The following is a 21,494-nucleotide window of genomic DNA, read 5'->3' as shown; positions in this document are numbered from 1 at the left end:
TGTTATAGGTCTACAAGAGAGTCGTATTTTCACCTAAGCTGCATGTGAGAAGAAAATGTTATTTGTAGTTTTCCCCCTTAGGATACATACCTGTACAGAATAGCATGTGATTCAGCACAGAGGTTCTTCAAAATTCCTCTGTGTACACCTGTAGCCTGCAAGCAGTTTTGACAGTATTGTCTCAGAGCACAGCTCTCAAAGGACAAGACAGCAAACCAGATAATATTTTTTTCTTAATAATAATTTTATTGCAAATAAAAGAGTTAATAAAACTTCTCTGTCCATAAGGAAATAAAAAGTTCCTATGTCACTTAAGAAAATATTAAAAAATAACCATCCAGCGACGATTACAGCATTTTATCAATGCTGGAACTCGGGGCATTTTCGTTCCTATTCATTCCTCATCCACAGCAATCAAAAAATCAGTTTTTTTGGTAATCCTGAAAAGTGTAAATCACATTGTTAGCAAAGTATAGAGGCCCAGCTCCCTCCTCAAGGCCCCCTCCTACTCTTAATTGTTGAATGCTGTTTATGACAGTGGCAGTACATGATGATATTTTCTAACAAATCTACAAGAGAGTGCTAGAATCAAAGTTCACTTGAATCAGTATGTATGTTTCCAAAACTCCTAAATTCTGTAATTAAGTTTTAATTGCATTTAGGATACATGTAAATATTTCTCTTTGTTCATATAAAAACTGCTGATATGAAAAGCTAACCACCTAATCCTACTTTAAAACCCAAGAAAAGCAAACTCTTTTAAGGCTTAAGCCTGTCCCACCACACACACACTAAAGGATTTTTCTTATGTGCTGTCAAATCTAGGACAAATTCTTAATCTTAAACACAAATAAAATGTTTTTGTTTTTTTCCAAAACCAATAGTTTTGATATCAGATTCCTTAAGCTTAATTAACTGTCCTAGGGTGACGTTATGATGCTTGTATCCTCATTTGTGTGTTCTGTTTATGCTGAATATGATGTTCTGTGCCTTCAAGAATGGCTCTGAAGAGTGAAACTTTTCTTTTGGTTTTGCTATCAGCCACTCCCCCACAGTCGGTGGGACACACAGATGGGACAGTACATAGTGCTGTTGCTATTTATGCGGGCTTTTCGCTTTGCTCTTGCTTTTTGTTTCTGTTCATTAGTTAGTTTAGCTAAGCAGTCCAAATTGTTTCCTGGACTGTTTCTCCTTTTCCTTTTTTGGACCTACTTGAACCTGCTCCGAGCTGGGACCTAGGAACACCAAGAGTTTGCACCTGCCCCAGCGCTAGAGGGACTGATAACAGAGCGACCACCCCAAGAGAGACTTTCTGAATTTGTCATCTTTTTCAGAGCGGTGAAAGAGTGCTGTCATCCGGTATTGTTCATTTTGTATGCTGGGGGGTGCTGTGCCTGTTAAATAAACAGGTTCTTTCCACTTGTCTCTGAGGAATTCTTCCCACACCGGTTGGGGGGGAGGGGCCATGCAGGTTTGCTTCCTGGAGGCACCTCCTTTTGGAGGTTTTCTCCCAAATTTGCCCTAAACCAGGACATTAACATAGGAAAAACTTCAGTGCACCATCCTTTATAATCCCTCTTTCGTGTAGCTACAGCTCTGAAGGAATGCATATTAATAGGACTAGAAGTAGGTGTTCTGGGGAAACAGTGCTGATTTTGGTTAAGTGACAGAGAGGAGATGGGCAGTTATATCATCAGAGAATCAGTGTCTCCAAAAACCTCACTGACCAGAAGTGGTAGCAGTAGATAGAAAGCATATATGTTTCATACTTTTCACAGGCAGTCATCCATCTAGTGGTAGTTTTCTCCTGAGAATAGAGGCTGCTTTCTGAGAAGTATTTAGATTTGGTGAACACACTCCACAGGCTACAGGGGTTTGTTCTTGTGGAAAAGCAGCACATACAACGATGGCATGAATCTTTATCCCAGCAGTCCCTGGTGCCAGTATTTTGAAAGAGGATACCCATCAGCAAGCACTCAGTTTATTCTTCCAAGTTCTGGGGGGCTACCTCAACAGGGCTAGGAAAGAAATAAGCTCTGCAGGATGCAAGGCGATTCTAAGGATTTCAAAAGAATGAAATTTATTTTTCTTGGAAATTATATTTACACATTTCCAACCCCTATAGCAATGTTGTCCTTCAAATTTTTATTTAAACCAAGACTAGAGGATTATTCTTCCAAATCACTATTCAGATTTTAAATTTAGATGGCAATGCCATGTAAGAAGAAAAAATCCAGGGCAGTAGATTTTCTAGCTCTATCATTGGCTATCTCCTTTAACATTTGTTCGCACTCAAGGAACTATCTTTGAAACCTTCTGGATCTGTCAGCCCAGCTAAGGCAGTAACAGAACATTATGGAAAATCCACGTTAGAAAATACATCATATCTCCATTTCCAGCTTGTAGAAATGATATTGCTTTTTATACCAACACTCAAAGGTCTCAAAAAGTAATGCCAACTTCCTTACAGCCTCATTTCTAGAAAACCTCAAAACACCTAGCATTTACACAGAAGCATGAAAGCAACTACTGTTCTAGCTTGATACAGCTCTGGAAACTCTGCTCATTGTCAAATGCACAAATTCAAATCATTAAGTCACAGAAATCTAGCAAGCATTTCTCTCTTTTTCCTGTCCTTTAGACAGGTGTATTTTAGGGTGTATATCCCCAAACATTTATCACAAACCCTCACGTGATCTTTGGAAAAGGAACTAAAATGCATTAATTAATTGTCTACACTATTGTAACTTGACCAGTTGCCATGTGCCATGAGACCCATCAAACAGTGTGCAAGTAGTCAGCTGATAACTTTTTTTTTTGAGATTGAAAACTAAAAGTAGTGAACCTAATGTATTTTCCTTCTAATTTGACAACTCAAAGTAGTGAGCCTAATGTATTTTCCTTCTAATTTGACAAAGACTTAGAAACAACAAAGTGCCTAAAAAGAAAGTGCCTAATATGGGAGATTTCTCTCTGAACTCAAGAGGAAATATGCTTTTATCAAAGTAGCTCCATTAAAAAAAAAAAATCACTCATATTAAAACTGATTCTCATACTGGCAATAACAAAGAGCTGATGCTAACCAGAGAGCTGCTATCTAGCATATTCCAGATGTTACGAAGACCAACTCCAAGTTTAAAAATAGTATTTACCTCCCAATAGAGGGCCTGAGTAATTTAGTGTCAGACACAGGTCTTGAGTCCTGAGCACTTGTGTTGCCACAAAGGTATGAAATACATGCTACTGTCTGGAGAAGACTGGAGGTGGGTCACAGAAATGTGCTTAATGTTCCTGACACAGAGTGGTCTTAAAAGTTAACTTCATTACCTTAAGACAGAGTGAGCAAAAATCTCTCCTCTGAATCTGATCTACCCTATCCAGCCTGTGATTTCATAGAGTATCATGCTATGTTTCAGACTCTCTCTCTATTTTCTTAAGTGGTGTGAAGTTAAATTACTTCCACCTGAGTAAGATGTCTTAGGAAAAAAAAGGTTCATCATAATAGCCTATAATTTACAGGGGCGTACCACTTTCCATTACAGAATTAATGGAATAGAGTTATTTCTTCTAATAGACTCCAAAGCATCATTGAAGAGCCTTTTTTTGCACTAATTCTGTTAGAACACAGAGCTAAGTAATTCTGACCCTAAACCATATAGCATTAAAAGGCTTCAGCCAGTGCTCAGGGAATTAGTTCATTTAGAGAGATTTTCTTTTAAAACACTGGAAGCATCCCATTCTCTGAGCATGTAGCTCCTATTTTAAACTGGTGATGTATTAAAAGCTACCTTGATCTATTCCTTCTATTCTTTTCCTTTTCAAAGTTAAAGGTGCATTTTGTTGCTCCTTGGCAGCTTCAGCAGGACAGTTGGGTCTTGGCAGCTGATTTCCTGGAGTGGGTCCTGGTCGGTTACTGAAATACTTCTGTTTCAATGCCTTAATGATAATTGAAGAAAAAGAAACAAGTAATTAGTATGAAGTGTAATTTAGAAAGAGGTTATAGTGAAACCAAGCACTTTTAATTGGGACTTAAAAACTACTTGAACACTTTTCTATTACAGAGTGATGTTGCAGTGTGATGTCATAGTTTGTCTCAGGTATCCCAGTCCTTTCCCAGGTGCCAATCACCTCTCCTTTCCCCCCACCCTGACCCCTGCTGAGTGCTGTCTGTCAATCCTGGCATTCCAGGACAGCATCAAGTTACTGGCAGAGTTCAAGAAATGCTCTGCATCCCTGAAGGCCATTGGCCCATCCAGGGGTCCCTTTCACCTGAGACCTGCCCACCCTGCACCTGGTTGGTGGGATCCCTACCCCTTCCTTCCCCCTCTCTCTGGGGTTAAAAGAGCCAGTAACCACATGGTTTGGGAGTTCTGTTGGAGCTGTTACGGGATTCAGAGGCATGTGGGCCAGAATAAAGCTCTGGATCAAAACCCTCTAGCAGACTCCTTTTCCTTCACCTCGCTTTACAGCTTCTCCAGAGGTAAACCAGAGCTCCTGCATGTCTGGACTTGTCTCTAGCACCCAGCTGCAGCATCCAGCTTAGCCAAAGGTGTCTCTGAGGTGAAAACAGCGCAGTTGCCGCCTTTTGGTCAAGCAGCAGAAGCCAGTCAAGCCCAGACATGTCCCATCGGTTATACTGGTAATTATTCCAACAGAGTGGCCTTGGGGCAAATAAAGATTGTGTTTGCAATTACTATCCACCCCACGTGGATCTGTAAAGCAAGGGATAATTGTACACTCCTATTTTTAACCAGTGTTCAGACATCCTGACAAAACTAGATTATTTTGTAAGAAGTCTTGTAAAAAAGGCTTCTAGCTCTGAAGAGCTTACATTCCGAATAGACAGATCAGATAAGACGAGGATTAAAAAGAAAGACAGAATAAAGAAAAATTAAAGGAATATTTTTGAAGTCTTGATCAGATTCATGATCTAGACATCAGCTGTTTTGCTAGTTTTTAAAAAAGATGGGTCTTTCCCCCATTATTTCTTTAACTGTCCTGTTTCTACCCTGTAAACTATGAGAAAGACATCACTCATATTAGAGCAGAAGACAAACCCTAGTCAGCAAGATTAGTTTCATGTAGTGAAATTATATACCTTACTTTAAATTTTTGAAACCATGAAGTGTGGTTAACAAAAAATGGCTGTCTCTTAGGTAATCATTTCTTGTGCCAGTTACATGATACTCAATGTCAGCTATAAATCAAACCAATACAGTAAGCACAAGTTGTTTCCTATCTTAAACTGTGACATTGTCAATAAAAAGTTTAGACTAGAAAAGTAATATATATATTCAAGTCACTATCCTGTAATATGATCTGAAAAATTGCTTCATACATATGAACTATCACAGACATGTCTCAAGCATAGCAGAACTAATCATCTGGAAACTTACAGTAAATGTTCTTAAAGAGGGCGGCCAAAACAGCCTGAATGTGCTCTGAAATTCCAGTAAAAAGATACATAACGCATGCACTGATCTCCTAGATTCAAATCTAACCAGGAATGAGGGAGTCCTGGCCCAAAGGGGACAGTGGTTTCTTGCATGCTTCCCTATCAGTCTAAACTGACAGAAATACACTTAACTGCCAACTGGTGTATCCACCTCATCACAGAAATCAGTATTGCAAACCAGAACATTCTGCAAGATTTTTCTTCCAAGTCCTCCATTTCTCCCCATCATGAAAAAGGATAATTAGATAAAAATGATGGTTTAATCACCACAGAATTTTAGTTTAAGAAGCAACATAAAAGTTTAAAAGACATTGAAGAAGAGACAGGATGAAGTAAGGAGAAAAATCTTCCAAACCCAGGGAATAAAATAAGCAATGTTAAGACTTAACCTTCAAGTTTTAGGTGACTAAATTCAGCATGTCAAATATCACTGTTGGAAGGTCATGGCTCATACACACTTTAGTTCTCTACCTTGGCTCCACACTGGGAATGGAGATGATCACTTAGTACTATCCATGTCTTTCACAGTTCTCTCTATAAAACACTGGGATTATGTTTCTAGTAGTTCATGTGATGTTTCATTTCAAACATGGCTAACTGGCTTCAAAAGACATTTATCCGATATTAACAGTGGTTTGATGAGCATTAGGAGATAACCCAAGTGTACTATACCTGAGTTGCTGTTACTCTAGTCGAAGGATTAAACGTGAATAAGCCTTGAAGAAGACTGAGCAGATCATCACCAGCTGCACTGAAGATATGCTGAAGTGGCATTCCAGGGAATGGCTTAAATGTGACATAATCTGGAAGACTTGTCATCCCCTACAAAGACCAAAAATTGAATATATGTTTTTCCCCGAGAAAGAGTTCAGCTTTTCACAGAAAGCGAACTGCATACAGTTCTTTCACCAGAAGCAACTCAACTTTCAAAACACATTGCTAATATTTGGTCAATGAAATAAAATAACTATAGGAATAGAAGATCATAAAAGCTTTGTTTTAGTAACTGTTGCAGTGTGAAACAACTTTCCAAATGATCTGTCCTTCCCTTGCTTTAGTTGTGACCAGTCCAAAAGGAAAAACTGCTAAAGGAAGTATGAAAGAATTTTAGATTGGGTCAGACAAATGAAATAAAACTTCCTTTAGTGAACTGACGTGGCAAGATGGAAAATATTTACAAAAGAGTCAGTCTTCACTTTCTCTACATTAATAAATGCTATCTGAACATGATGTGCATTTTGATTTTAAATGCACAATTGAAACTTTATATGGGCAATGGGAAGAGGGAAGGAAAATATGCACCAAGTAGTTAAACAAAAAATTAACTGCACACTTTTTTGTTCTCTAGGTATGAAATCAACCTCATTGTGTTCACATTCTAGCATAAAAATTACATAGACAATTGTAACAGACAACTACACAAACAATGATTTTGTAGTGTTTTAAATATTTAAAGCCTTAGTTGTCACACTTCAAGTTTGTTCAAGTAAAGTAAAATGTTAATACAAAGTCAAATACGTGTTCAATCAGTTATAATCATGATAGTAAAGGTTACAATCAATTAAATGTACATGTTTGGAAATGAACTTGGGAATGACGTCGTCTTTGTTGTGTTAACCAAATCTCCTATTCTCTCTTTTTCCCACTCAATTATCTCAATTGTATCTCAAATTTTCCTCTCCAAAAGAAGCAGAAATGTCATTGCAAAAACCTTCATGCATTCCATTTAGAACCCTCGAGAAATATCAGAATTGTGGGGACCTAGCAGTGCCTTACACAGCAGTTCTCCATTTGGCTACAGCTCAATTTCACTATCACATACCATAGCATTCCAGCACCACTTACAATACGGAAAAGCTGCATGGAGAGAGAGCAGAGGTGAACAAGTCCAGTGAGCACTTCCACAACTCAACAACAAAAGACATCCTGATCAGGGAATTCTGGACTCCCTGTGCCTGTCAGCTGGTACAAGTATCTTATCAGACATTATGTCCCACTTCTTGTCACTCTGTTTAATAACCATTGTTAGGTCATTATGTGATCTGACAGTAAGTTTGGCCTGGTGTTACTTAACTTGCTGTACAAATTGTATTTGTTTCAGGATCATTTTTGAGATAAATTGTTTATCCTTAAAGCTGTTGGTATGTGTTTCTTACTATCTCCAAACTATAATTTACCAAGGCCAACTTAGGTCCCTACAAAAGGTTCCTACTTCTGAAAGTGATTAAAGCCTTCCAGGTTAAGGCATGGTAATTAAACAATCATCTCAAAAACATTAAGCAGCAACAATAATCTCACACCAGTAGCCATGTGAAACTGTGCACACAGAAAGGAAATCAAGAAGTGTTGATACTGCTGCTGTTGACCAGAGGTTTGGCAAGAGAAACAACACATCTCAGCTTCTTCATGAAGTGAAGGAAAATCTGAAAAATCTACAAGTATTCTGGTATAGTCACTTAATTGCAAGAGCTAAAATAGAGAGTGTAAAATAAATCCAGTATCAGTCTGCTAAACAAAATGACTCACAGGCCATTGTTCTTCCGTTGGAGTGCCCAGTGTTTCAAATATCCTTGTCAGCTGATCAAGATCAGAGTCTCCAGGCAAAAAAGGAACCTGGAAGAAGGAAGGACATGGCATTTGATTGAATTAACTCCTGAACTTCAGTTTTAGAAAGAAGCTTTGAATGATACTCCATAATTGCAAGCCAAAAGCCCTCTATATACTATCTCTCCACAAAGAGGTACACTGGATATTTGAGGCATTATATTTATGCTCAGATTCTGAAAGTTTCCTGAACCCAGGCTTGGTATCATTGACTTGACAGCAGACAGCTTAAACATAAGATTACATTTAATCACAACCCTATTAATATAAAATTTACTAAACACAGAAAAGATTTTATATCTCAGTTGTCAGCCCAAAGTCAGTTGGTCATGGTGATCTTTTCACCACCTGTTCTTTGGAGGTAGCTTTTATATATATTTAAAGTTAATCATACCTGGATTACACAAGTTAGCCTTATGAAATTAAATGAAAACATGAGGGAGAGTAAAGACCCACTAGGATAAAAAACTGATCAGTGCCACATGTCATTTAAATAAAGCAAAAGACTGAAAAGGGGATATCTGTCCAGTTCAACTTCTAGCTCACATATCAGGCACACAAGGAAAAAGAAACTTGGTGATCAAAGCAAATTTATGAAGACTTAGAGGCAGTGTTTAATTAATTAGTACAGAAAAACCATAATGGATATCCCTATCAGACAGCATACTAAATTGTGGCATCATTAAAGCCCCTTGAATATAAACTGTTTTCATAAAAATTTCCCAGAAGTTGCATTGTCCTGAAAAAGGACACATACATTTCAAAATATCACAGTGATAAAAACTAAAACTAAAAACTAAAAAATACCACAGTGATAAATACATTTTGTGTTTTGTGACAAACCAAAGAATCGACTGAATTCAAGAGTCACTTTGCTTAAGTACATTCATCTTTAGCAGGTCTAATGCATATTTATGTATCCATTACCAGTGCTGCTTAAAGAGCCACTGTACATTTCCGTATCTGACCTGCCAATCAAATTGAAGCAGCACACCTATTTGGTGTGACCAATCAAAGCAAAAAGGTTTCTTTCAAGGTGTTTTCACACAGAAGTCTGGTTATGATATGGCCACAAAAGCACTCAAAGATGCAGAAACCAAGCAGGAGTCACTTAGTCAAGGAAGATAAATTGTACTGCAGGTTACTCCTCACCTTCAGCCATGTCTGTAACCCAACCCTCCATTGCCCCTCTCTCACTTTAATGTCTTCTCCAAAAAGCAGTACAAAAAACATTCCACTTCAGTGGAAAACACTCAAGGACCATTACATTTGTGTACCACACTGAAGAGTACCACAGGATTACCCTGACATTAACCTTCATAGCTTCATTCCAGTATTGTCAACTAATCGCAGTTTAGAAAAACATTAGTCTTCCATTCATTTTCAATAAAACCACAATTAAGGTACTGGTGATTCTAACTCAGGAACAGTGTATAAGAGACGTACATGCACATATATGTGGTGTTACATTTCTAGAACAGTAGTGAACTAAAATATATGTCTGTGGTCTGCAAGAGTTACCTGCTTGACCTCTTGCAAGGCAAAACTGTGACAGTTTGTTCCAACGTTTTAACCCAGATGTTTAAAAACTTCCAGCGCTTGTGATGTTTATGAAGCCTCACCTATTCCAAAAAACTACTTTCATTACAGTTAACGAGATTTTGGAAAGTTTCTTCTGGCCTGTATTCACCTGCTTTTAGCAGGAATGAAAAAACCCATAAAAAGCCATAGTGAACAGAAGGGCAAATACAAAATGCTTACTACATTTGAATACTTACTCTGAGTAGCAATTCGGCTAAAATGCAACCAACAGCCCACATATCAACACCAACACCATACATTCTAGCCCCAAACAATAGTTCTGGTGATCGGTACCACCTGAAAAGAAAACACATTTTGGAAGAATAACCTGGCTTTGCTCATGTCAAATGCTCATGTCAAATGCTCATGTCAAATGCTCATGTCAAATACATACTGTAGCAATGCAAAAGCTAAAAAAAGGATATAACTACTACCTATACACTTTTCAGACATTGAAGAGCTGTATTCTGCAAAGTGTTTTGTTTAAGAAAAAAATGAACAAGTTTGTCCATGCCTCACCACAGGGTCACGTACAACCACAGATTAACTGCAGTTTCAACTGACCTGATTACAAGTATTGAATGGCAGACATGCAAAGAAGAAAGTTCTTAACATGAAGGTAGGTAAACTGAAATTTTCTTAAAATTTTATATTGAATGAATCACAGCAAGACAGAATTCCATCTCCCAGAAATTTCCATATCAACAGACCTAAGTATAAAGATTACATTAATGTAAAATGAGCCTTGTTGTTTTGAAAAAACTACTCACACTGCCTAATAACAATCAAGTTTAATGAAATTACACCTCATTTGACACTGTGGAACTTCTGTCTTTGAATAAAGGTGTTAAACCAGCTTTGCCTGAATAGTTTTAGCATCACAGCACTCAGAAAGCAAAACATTGCATATTTTGCAGCCCCCCTTTTTATAGCATACCTTAAATAAGCATGCCATAAAAACCATATATAAATATTTCAATTCGTTCAAGTGTTAGACTCAAAATAGGAATGTGAATAGCTCCAAAAATGGTTCTAGGTTCTTGTGATTAGCAGAAAGTAGCAGCTGTCTTGCTCCAAAATCCAGGCTTCTAAGCACATACATACTGTTTCCAAACATTTCAGAAGAGTGTAATTTTGACAGTGTAATCATCTCCACAGATGCACACACAAGCAGTTCTTATGGAGACTTTGTTAAACACTGCTTCCTTTGCTATTTTTATGCAGCTCTTGCCACAATACATGAGCAGAGGCCACTCTGAATATGTTGATTTGACATGACATATTTCCAGAAACACCTACAAAGCAACTAAACAATCTCTGTGTAAGAAACAAAATAGAGTGTCCTACCTTGTTACTACCTGGTGTGTGTACATTCTGTTTGGGCTTCCAAAAGATTTTGCCAAGCCAAAGTCAGCCAATTTTAAAACTCCATTTTCATCTAACAACAAGTTATTTGGTTTAAGATCCTGTCAGTATAGAAAACAAATAATAAATTTGCCAGTATTGATAAAAACAGACATATAAAGAATCTCCTGGCAGACACATCATAACAGTATTGTAAAATGAAAGGTTTGATTCTATCCTAAAACCTACATTGTGAGCAAAAAAATTTAAATCCCTCAAGATATAAGTATTTCATCATATATGAAAACCATAGTGAGACAGACCCATTTGAATATTAACACATTTAACTTCCAGAGTTTAAAAAGGCCTCTTAGTAGGTTTTACATTTTCTGTAGGTACAGCAGTTATGTTATCTGCATAGCTGCCAACTGAATAATAAAAAGACCTGGCCAATGCTTCAAATAAGGGCAGAAATCACAGAAGTCACACAGTTCAATACAGTAGCAGTATATTGTGGGTTGACCTCAGGCCAACAGAGGTCAACCCAACAGTACCCAACAGTAACCCACCTATAAGTATCTACACAGCCATTTGCTCTTTCTATTCTCATCCCACCCACCACCTTCAGCAGTACAGGGGAGAGAAGCAGGAAAACTCTAGGAGCAGTATAAAGGCAGTTTAACAGGAAAGAACTAAAAATCAAAGCAAACAAGCAAGGCCATGGAAATCCTTCACCAACCCCCAAAAGGAGAGTGATACACAGTCTCCAAACAGCAGTCAGCTTGGAAACCAAAATTACCCCTTTTTCCTCTACCCCAGTTTTCACCACTGACCAAGGCATTACATGCCAATGCAGTCCATCCCTATGGACAGCTTGGGTCAGCTGCCCCAGCTGTGTCTCCTCCTTACTTCTAGCCCCAAGCCTACTTACCAGGGCAAGGGCAGAGTGAGAAAAAGAGAAAGCCTTGACATTGCCTGATAGAAAGGAGAAACCTTTAAGAGTTCAGCTGCTGTGAAAAAAGTCCAATCCATCCCAGGCAGACCCAGTTCACAGTGATAATTAAAGACACATCTAACTGGAGAACCTATTATATAAAGTATCAACATCATAACTGCATCAGTAAATCTTAACATTTCTGGTACTGCTATTATCTGTCCAAAACAGCAAATATGAATGCTTATGGAATGAGACTGTCTGAATTCCAAAACAACCTTCATTAGGCTTTAGACTCCAAATCCACCCAATGTGATTTTTGTTGCAGGATGAAGGCTGTCAATTTAGTACATGCTTACCCTGTGTAGAATCCAATGCTGATGTAAATATTCTAAGCCTTGAAGCGTCATCAGCATATATGCCTTGATGTGAGACTGCGTCAACACAATATTCGTATCCTTTATAATAACCTGCAAATTGTTGAAGTCACGGTAAAGCTCAGGACAGAAGACAACCTTATCTCCATTCTTTCAGCTCAAAAGTTATTTCCACCCTTAAGACAGGCTTCAGATTGGCAGTCATATATTCTCTACCATTTCACCCTTTTCCCAGAAAAATTCTGGAGGTCAATTCTGGAGATCAGAAACTGAAATGGGGAGTTCAGATAGCTTACGTGAACTTTGCATAATCCAACAACGAACAAATGTGTGGGAAACAGAAGTTCAGCATTTAATCTCAGTTCCATGTTGATACCCAAACTTCCAGGACAAAGATGTACACATACAAATGATAAATGTGACAGTAAACTAGAAATTATGTTTCCACTTATTCCTTCTTTTTCTTTGCAACCTTAGTAACTAATCTTTGTAAATACAATGGCTTCCTCTTCTATTTCCAAAAAGACCAGAGGGTATGGCCACTTGACTGTATTTTAAGAAAAACTGACTTCAGTTTTCTACATTCTTTCATTTTTAACATTAAAATTCTATGCAAAGACCCCAAAGCCTGTTGGTTAATACTACTGTCCTGCTCTGTAATAGCCTTCCATAAGCTGAGTTACCAAAGAGCTAAGAGACTGCACAAATTTCATGTATGAAGCATATGCTTAATCACAACAGGCAGCAGTCTCAGTGGCAGCCTGAGTGATACCACAATACAATTTAAAGACTGCACACCACAGCATCAAGCAGTTCAATAGTATTTAATTTTTCTTTGCACACCAATCTTCTTCCTCTCTAAACTTTGCATAACTACTATGTAAACAGAATGAATCCTCTAAAAGTCTACTCATTACTAACATCTATTAGCAAAAATCTGAACTAACCTTTTCAACTCTTGCATTCACCTAAATTTCAGCAAGCATTTCTCTGAAAGGTACTGATTTGCAGTTACCTAGCATTGCTACATTTGAAAACATGTTTAAAGTGCATGTGATATTACTACCAGCTCATCTCTCACTATATTTTAGTGTCACACTTATGTGAACATGTTTGGTATTATGCTTATCAACTTCATTCCAGAAGCAATGATCTGTGCCAGAAGTTCTACTCTGACTGGAGTTCCAGAACACTAATGTAGTAAACACAATTTATTCCTTTAAGATCATGCTGACTAGTATTTAGAAGTAAAGGAATTAATCGAATGAGAACTCAAAAGCTAAAGCTACTGAAGGTACTTTTAAGACATGATCTTCATCAACTGCCATAATAAAATGACCTTTCTAATATGGGCAAATATAAGCGTGTTAAAGCAGCATCTTCATAAACCATCTTAGGATACCGAAATAAAAAAAAAGTCTTAAAAAATCTTACCTCTAAATCTGTTTCCATAAAATCAAACACCAGACTAATATTCGACTTGTGTCCAAATGCATCAATAAGCTGCAAAACAAAATACATTATGATTAAGCATGCTCTAATTCTTCCAGTTTTTTGAAATTCAACAGCACTTTAGTCTGCACATGGATTTTCAGCTTACTGAGAACTTAAGTTCTTTGACTTGTAACACAAAAATTCTTACTCAGTTTAGCTTTTATCTCAGTTTTCAAACCATAAAAAAATCCAGCCCTAATATGGAAATAACATTTCACATGATTGCCCTTCCTTCCTGGAGATAGGAAAAATGAGCAAGAATTAACTTTATCATGTTAACTACAACATTACTAATGTAATGCACACCTTGTCTTCCAACCTTTCCTGTTCTAACTATCCTTTATTGAGACAAGACTAAGTTTGCCCATGGATTCAGCTCTGTGTATCTGCTTCCTGTAAGCATACAGTATTTAGAAATGTTAAGTGTTAGGTTTATTAGCTTCTTTTGAGGACATCCAAACAGCCCTTCCTTAGGATGAAGCTGTGTAATGACATAATTTCTAATTTGAGATAACACAAGCGATGTTGAGCAAAAGCAAGAGATCATCTAGCCTGGTGTCCTTCCTTCAAGATGAGGAAGGTATGTGTGCAACTGGTGCAGCTCATTCCTCAGTCTCAGTGTGAGGACCACACAAATTGGCAAATTGTAAGGTATTGGTTTGAATAGTTCAAAACAGCAGTGACTGTGCCCCTTGCACTCCCAAAACCCACAAAAGGTTTGTAAGGACTACTAAGAGAGGCGCAATACTGTCTCTTGTTTTTAGAACCTGCTTATGGAACTCCTGATTATAAATTTGTCTAACCCCTATTTGAATTGTTGACACAATTTGCTTCTATGTGGCCCATGGCAACAGAGCCTATGAATTCATTACACACTGAGTGAAGCAGTACAATCTCCACTCTGTCTGCCAATAGATTTTAAAAACATCTCTTATTTCTAGGACAATGGTGTTTGGAAATATCACTTCTGCATGGACACCACCTATCACCTTGGTTTTGCAGACCTCGCCATTACCAGCCTTTCCCTCTCCCAAGTGATGAATTCCTCATTTTTCATAAATGAGGAATTCCCTTTGCCATCCCTTTGCCATTTTAGTTGTCACCCCCTGCATATCCTCTGACCTTGATAGCTAAAGGAACCACTTTGAAAGTAGGGTCACAATCCAGAAGAGAACCATATTTCCACTTTGAAAAGTATATGGAAAATTCATATTTCATGTACCTAATCATATTGACACTTTCTAATTATCACTATGATATCACTTTAAAATGTCTATAGCTACAGCTGGGTATCTGTAAGTGTACATCTACCAAAATCCAACTGAAACTAAAAAGATACCAGTCTTACTTGTTCCAAAAGAGATTTTAAACATCATATCTGCGTGCTAAAATAAGCCTGCTATTTTATACATGACTAATAAGCCACACGACTTCCCCTTTACCATTGCTTTAAAAAGCCTGCTTTTGACTGCCACCAGTTCCATATGAAGCAACCAATCAGGTAAATCCAGCACTGTGTTCATTAGCAATTATATCAGAGATGCAAAATTAAGTGATCTACATTTTCACAATTCTTCCACCATTAACATCTATGGAGGCCCAGGCAAAAAACCAAAAGGATTAAAAAAAAACCTTAGCCTTTGTTATTAAAATAGGCACACTGCCATAATAATTGTTGAATTGCTGAAAGTATTTGAAGATTGATTCTAGAACTAGCATTTATTTTACTTACACCAATAATATTTGGATGGCTTAGCTCCTGTAAAAGTTTTATCTCCCTGAGAGCTGTCCTGTTGATTCCTACATTGATGGAAAGAAGAAAAGAAGATGAAAGAACAAAATAAAAACTTTGGATTAAGCTCCAAATAAACCTGTTGTTCTGCTACTCACAGACTATTTACTACTACAAATTACATTCTTAACACCCGTCAATTTCCTAAAGAACATGGACATTGCCATAACTAACTAAATTGCTGCAAAATAAGTGGGCATATACTTTCTTCCACAGCAAGTCCATTTCACACCATAGTAATCAAGCTTAGATTATGAAGCCACAGATCTACATTTTGGCTAAAAAAGGAAAGCCATAGGAAAAAATCACCTTTTTCAGGGTATTGGAAGGCTTGCTTTAATTTTAAAGAAGAGCTTCATTTTGCAATCAGTCTCTCAACATGTCTCACTTCCAGAGGGAGGGATACTGTCAAACCTCATTAATAAACCTCTTTTATTTTTGACATACCATTATCTAATAATGCAAGGCACATGTTTTTCTACATTCATCCTGTAGCATATATAAGGCATAAAAGAGAGAGCAACCAAAACGTGCTTATTCTTGCTTGAATCTTCTCATAAGCAGATTTTATAGAGGAAAAATCAGGGGCCAACAGGGAGCAAATGGTGCCCTTCAGCAGTCACACTCATGGCAACCATGGTTCCTGCAGGTTCCAATTCCTCCTTCAAAAATGCTAGTAGGTGTGGCTTGTATGAAAACTGGCAAGCAAATGCACCTGTGGTGTATCATGCAGGAAGCTGCAGCTGCACATAAGCTGAAAAACAGTGTTCTCCTAAAACCTGGCATATCATTCAATGCTAAAACTAGCAAAGTTTTGGGCGAAGCTACATGGATTACTTTACTGCTTTGCCTGTTTTAATTACCTGTTTTGGAATCAAATTAACAAAGGCTGCTTTTGGGTAGGCACAGTCTTAGATGAGGGGTGCCACGTTATCAGATAACACAGGGAAAGCAGATATGATCATTATTTTTAATAACATCTTTCATCTACAGCTAGACACTGTGGAGGCCAAAAGTAATGACTGTCCCTAAGGGCCATTAGGCCACCGAGGGCCAAGTAGATCACAACTCTCAGGCAGCCGCCTCAATTGTGAGACTCTGGGATGAGTGATCAGTTTCTCTTTAAAAGAAAAGACCTGGAGAGTTGATAGAAAAGACTCTTCACTGGAAAGCTGGTAACCTGAGGAAGGAGTCCTGAAGGACAGCAGCCTGCACACAAATAAAATTCTGCTACACCATGGAGGCAATAAGACCAAGATTATTTGGTTTCAATTTGCCATATCCACTCCTAGAGGCACAGGGCTGGTCAGAGCATATGCTCCATAGTCACCACATGAAAAAAACCAGGACACCGAGACAAGAGTTTTGATCTTGTTTTTATCCACTTTTGCCTCTGCATACATCACAAAAATAGAACAAAGGAAACATCTGAAAACACACAAATACTCTCACTCGTCTTAAATACTTAAGGCATAGAGATGTGTCGATACAAAAAGATATTCTAAACACAGTCCTGTTGTTATTATTATTACTATTATTCTATGCTATATTCATGTTTGAATTCCATTAAAATTGAGAAGTTATATACTCATATTTAAACATATACCATGCATGCAGTTGTCCATGCTGTTTTTGGTTGTCCCTGCAGTTTGTGAAGCAAACCTCTACCAAGCCTTACAGCAGGCACTGAGCTCAATTTTTTTAGCCAACGGTACAGGAAATTAATGTATCAATTCACAAAAACAAAGCAAACAAAGCACAGCTACTACAGTATGGATTTCTTTTAAAACTCACCGTCTTTAGCTTCTGATCTATGCCCCAGTTTAATCTGAAAATAAATACTTCATGTTAAGTAAGATCAAGATGGTGGGGAATACATTTTTTAGTATTGCTCCTTTAAGACAGAATTAGTTTTAGAGTAATGAAGCACTTTACCAGCTGGGTTGGTTTTAACTGGGGTTTATTTCCCCATTAAAAAATAACTGTCTCTACAGCATTAGTTTTTACAAAAAATAGCCATGAGGGCACTAAAAACAGACATAATGCAAACTGACAGTATAAACTGCTTTGTAGCCATGAACTTTTATTACATCGCTAATGAGTTTCTCCTCAGGGAGAAATGAGAGCTAAGTAATTGATAGTTATCTTAGAATGATTCTAAAAATTAGCATAGGCTGTATACTTGGGCAGACTCTAGGCCCTTTTGTCTCAATCCTCTAATGACCTGGAATTTCAAGTCCAGAATCCTACCATTGATATTTCCAGATGATAAATGTTAAGAAAATATTCTGATAAAACAAAGAATGCTCTTCACCACAGCCTCTACCAGCAGCAACCATACAAGACAAGTATTGCAATACTAAAGGGATTAGTGCATTAAACAAGATTACTTACTATACACAATTCAACTTGTTGAGTCTTCAACTAAAGAAACCACTGTAACGTGCATTTTCCATCCCTTACAAAAGACAGCTGAAGACCCATTTTTAACAAAAAAACTTCCCCCAATTCCTTCAGATAGTAACAAGTGAAACACTTTATGACAATGTAAACATTTTCATCATTTGTATGCAAACAAGCATGTTGGAGAGCCAAGATAATTTTTGTCATATTTTTTTAAAAACAATCATACTAGATAAGGGACATAACTGGAAAACTCTCAAGTCCAGTAAGGCCCTCTGACTATTAGTCATAGTTTGTTCAAGCCGGCAGCAACACAGTAACAAATAAAAGACTGAGGGCACTCAAGAGAGACTTGAGGGGCCCAGGACAATTAATAGAAGGATATGGAGCACAGATAGTGATTTTTTTCAATCCTTTCAGTAGCAATAAAAAATATTGATAGGATAGGCAGATCCATCAGGTTGTCATGCAGCTCTGAGGTTGGTGTCACAAAAAAAACTTTGGGTTCTTTGACAGTGGAACAATTGAACACCTGTTCTACCAACACCTGATGGGTTGCACCTTTCTCAGAGTGGAAAAAGAGCTCTGGCACAGAGGCTAGCAGGGCTCATTAGCAGAGCTTTAAATGGGCTTTAAGAAGGGAGAAAAGGAAAATACCCAGCTTGCCTGTGATAACCAGTGGGACTGTGTGTCAAAACTTGAGGAAATGAACACTAATGGGCTACCTCGATCTGCTTCATGAGGTCTTGGCTACAAAGTACAACACCTGAAATGTTTCTCTACCCATACATGCAGCATGAGGAGCAAACAAGAGGAGCTCAAAGCTTTGATTCAGATTTGACATCATTGACTTAAATGAAACCTGGTGGGATCAGTCCTGTGACTGGAGTGCCCTGTTGGGCAGCTACAGGCTCTTCAGGAGACGCACACTGGACAAAAGAGGCAGGGGGGTGGCATCATATGTAATGGAAGGGCTGGAATGTACAAAGCTTACAGCTGGCAATGGTGCAGTTGAGAGCCTCTGGGTAGGAAACAAGGGACAAATTATGTGGATGTCATTGTGGGAGTTTGCTATAGATCTCCCAGCCAGGACAATGACACCAATTAATTCTTCTTTGAGGAACTAAGGGATGCTTCTAAATCAACTGCCCTTGTTCTTATGGAGGACTTCAACTTGCCAGAAGGCAACTGGAAGCATCACACAACAAGGATACCCTGGGACAGAAGATTCCTGAAAACCTGGACAACTTTGTGGAAAAGGTTCTAAGGGAGCTGACTCAAAAAGATGCCTTCTTGGATCTGCTGCTTGTCAACAGAGAGAATTGCATGAGTAAAGTGGAAACGGAGGCCATCTTGGCCACAGCAATCACAAAGCCACTGAGTTTAAAATCTCTGTTAACAATAGGAAAGCAACAGCAAAACTTCAACCCTGGACATGAGAAGAACAGACTTCAGGCTGCTCAGGGAATTAGTAAGTAAACTCCCCTGGAAAAACATTTTTGCAGGTGCTGGGGTCCACCAGTGCTGGCTACTTTTTAAGCATCACCTCCTAAGGGCACAAGAGCAGGCAATTCCCAAATGCCACAAGTCAAGCAGATGAGGCAGAAGGACAACTTGGCTGAACAGGGATGCCCTCTTGAATATAAGGTAAAGAAGGAAGGTGTATGTTCAATGGAAGCAGGGTCAGGTGACATGGACAGAGATGCTGCTTCCCACTTATTATTAGAAAGGGAATCAACATGAGATGATGGCCAACCTCAATGGACAAAGCTGCAGGAAAAAAGGCTTTGCTAATTCAATTATTCAGAAAACATTTGTCTAAAAACAACAAGACTTAAGGTGACGGTGCAAAGCTGATTCAGGGCACGTTTAGGTTGGATATTAGGAAAGGATTCCTCATCCAGAGGGGCTGGGCACTAGAACAGGCTTCCCAAGGAAATGGCCATGGCACCAAGCAGTGTTTGGACAATTGCCTCAGAAGTATGGTGTGATTCTTGCATTGTCCTGCACAGGGATAAGAGTTGGACTTGGTGATGTTGATGGGTCCCTTCCAACTCAGCATATTCTATGATTCTATAAATTTTAAGGAACCTAATAAAGGATAACATTCTAGAATTAAGGAAATTGGGCACCATGGCAGGAACGATTTAAAATCTCAGGAAACTCAGGAACACAACAAATCCACTCCCTCTTCTGAGGTGGGTGGGCATTACAGACAGGTTAACCATTTAAAAAAACTTCTCTAGAAATAAAAATGCATATTATGCCATTTCCCATCAAGTTGGTTAAAAAAAAAGAAAAAAAAGAGTCGTTAGGTAGGTCAAGAGTAACCAGACACTTTGTGACAAGATGAGAAGACATTCTGACACTTACCTTCTTAATAGCAACAATTCGGTTGTTTGTCTTGTCCTTGGCTTTAAAAACAGTGGCGAACTAGGGACAGAGAGAGATGCTGCCGTGAGCAGGGCCTGACAGCCTGCGCGAGGGAGAAGCCGCCGAGCCCTCCTCCGGCCGGGGCCGGACTCCGCCCCGCGTCCCCAGCCCGGGCCCAGGTGGGCTGCCGCAGCAGTAGGGCCGCGGGCGGCCCCGCCGCGGTCACTCACCTGCCCCTCCCCGAGGAAGTCGAGCTTCTCGTAGCGCTTGGCGCGGGCCCGCGCATCCATAGCTAGCGCGATGCGTGGCGGAGACACCCGAGAGGGCAGTGACCGTGGCCCGGCTCGGCGCTTTAACCCCGCAGCCCCGCCGCTTCCGGCCCCGCCCCGGCCTGGCCCTGCGCGCGCAGCTGCCCGCGGCGAGGCGCACGCGCCGTTCCCTGACGAATCGGCTCCGGTTCGGTGCGCGGTGGGATCCGCACTGCGGTTCCCTGCTGCAGCGGTCAGCAGTTCATCCTAGGAGCTGCTTCTGTTTTGACCCTGATCTCATGTCTGACATTCAGGGTAATTTCTGTGCGTAGAGAGATAGTTTTTTAATTTAAAGGTTATTGTTCTATAGAGAGGGTGCTCTCAGGAACTTTGTTAGGTTCTAGTGGAAATTCTTCATCGTACTTCTATAGTTTCTTCTTTATGAACAATTACCTACAATATAGTACTTACAGCTACCATCAATACCATCAATACTACTACTATCAATAGTCATCAGAGAAATTTCTCATACAGGAGAAATTCTCACTTGAAAATTAACTTCCCTACATGGCCAAGCTTTGCTATTATTTAATAGATTAGTCTGTAAGACAAACAAAGTTGTGTAACTATGAAGAATAGTCATAATCTCTGAGAGCACTTCATTGTCTTTTTCCTGCCTGTTAAAATCATTCTCAGTGACACATCTGTTGAGTCAGTCTTAACCTCAATCCCTGGAAAATTGGTGGCGTGCCTCATAGTGGAGGCCATCTCTGTCCATGTGGATGACAAGAAGGTGATCAGGAATACTAGCATGGCTTCACTAAAGGTAAATCTTGATTGACCAACCTGATTGCCTTCTACAAGGAAACAACTACCTGGATGGGTAAGG

At 39.0% G+C, this 21,494-nt stretch overlaps 1 protein-coding gene across 2 annotated transcripts in view; it reads right to left on the bottom strand.

The window, feature by feature from the left end:
- Nucleotides 1-232: 232 nt before the first annotated feature.
- Nucleotides 233-21,494, bottom strand: part of CDK7 (cyclin dependent kinase 7) — a 29,584-nt gene continuing 8,322 nt past the window's right edge. Inside the window, exons 1-12 of one of the 2 annotated variants that reach the window (XM_084225961.1) lie at nt 20,588-20,730; nt 20,358-20,417; nt 17,376-17,409; nt 15,522-15,589; nt 13,730-13,798; nt 12,278-12,388; nt 10,988-11,106; nt 9,838-9,937; nt 7,982-8,068; nt 6,128-6,277; nt 3,789-3,936; nt 233-440 (exon numbers count right to left, since the gene is read on the bottom strand). In XM_084225961.1, coding sequence (XP_084082087.1) covers nt 415-440; nt 3,789-3,936; nt 6,128-6,277; nt 7,982-8,068; nt 9,838-9,937; nt 10,988-11,106; nt 12,278-12,388; nt 13,730-13,798; nt 15,522-15,589; nt 17,376-17,409; nt 20,358-20,417; nt 20,588-20,647 — 1,032 coding nt within the window. In that variant the 5' untranslated portion in view covers nt 20,648-20,730 and the 3' untranslated portion in view covers nt 233-414. Of the gene's footprint in view, nt 441-3,788; nt 3,937-6,127; nt 6,278-7,981; nt 8,069-9,837; nt 9,938-10,987; nt 11,107-12,277; nt 12,389-13,729; nt 13,799-15,521; nt 15,590-17,375; nt 17,410-20,357; nt 20,418-20,587; nt 20,731-21,494 lie in introns of those variants that run through there. The other variant, XM_084225962.1, reaches the window with a different exon arrangement.

Source organism: Fringilla coelebs (genome assembly GCF_963513975.1).
Source record: "Fringilla coelebs genome assembly, chromosome: Z".
Classification (NCBI taxonomy): domain Eukaryota; kingdom Metazoa; phylum Chordata; class Aves; order Passeriformes; family Fringillidae; genus Fringilla; species Fringilla coelebs.
Note: the sequence above shows the minus strand (reverse complement) of the source record. Positions and strands in the feature narration are given on the sequence as shown.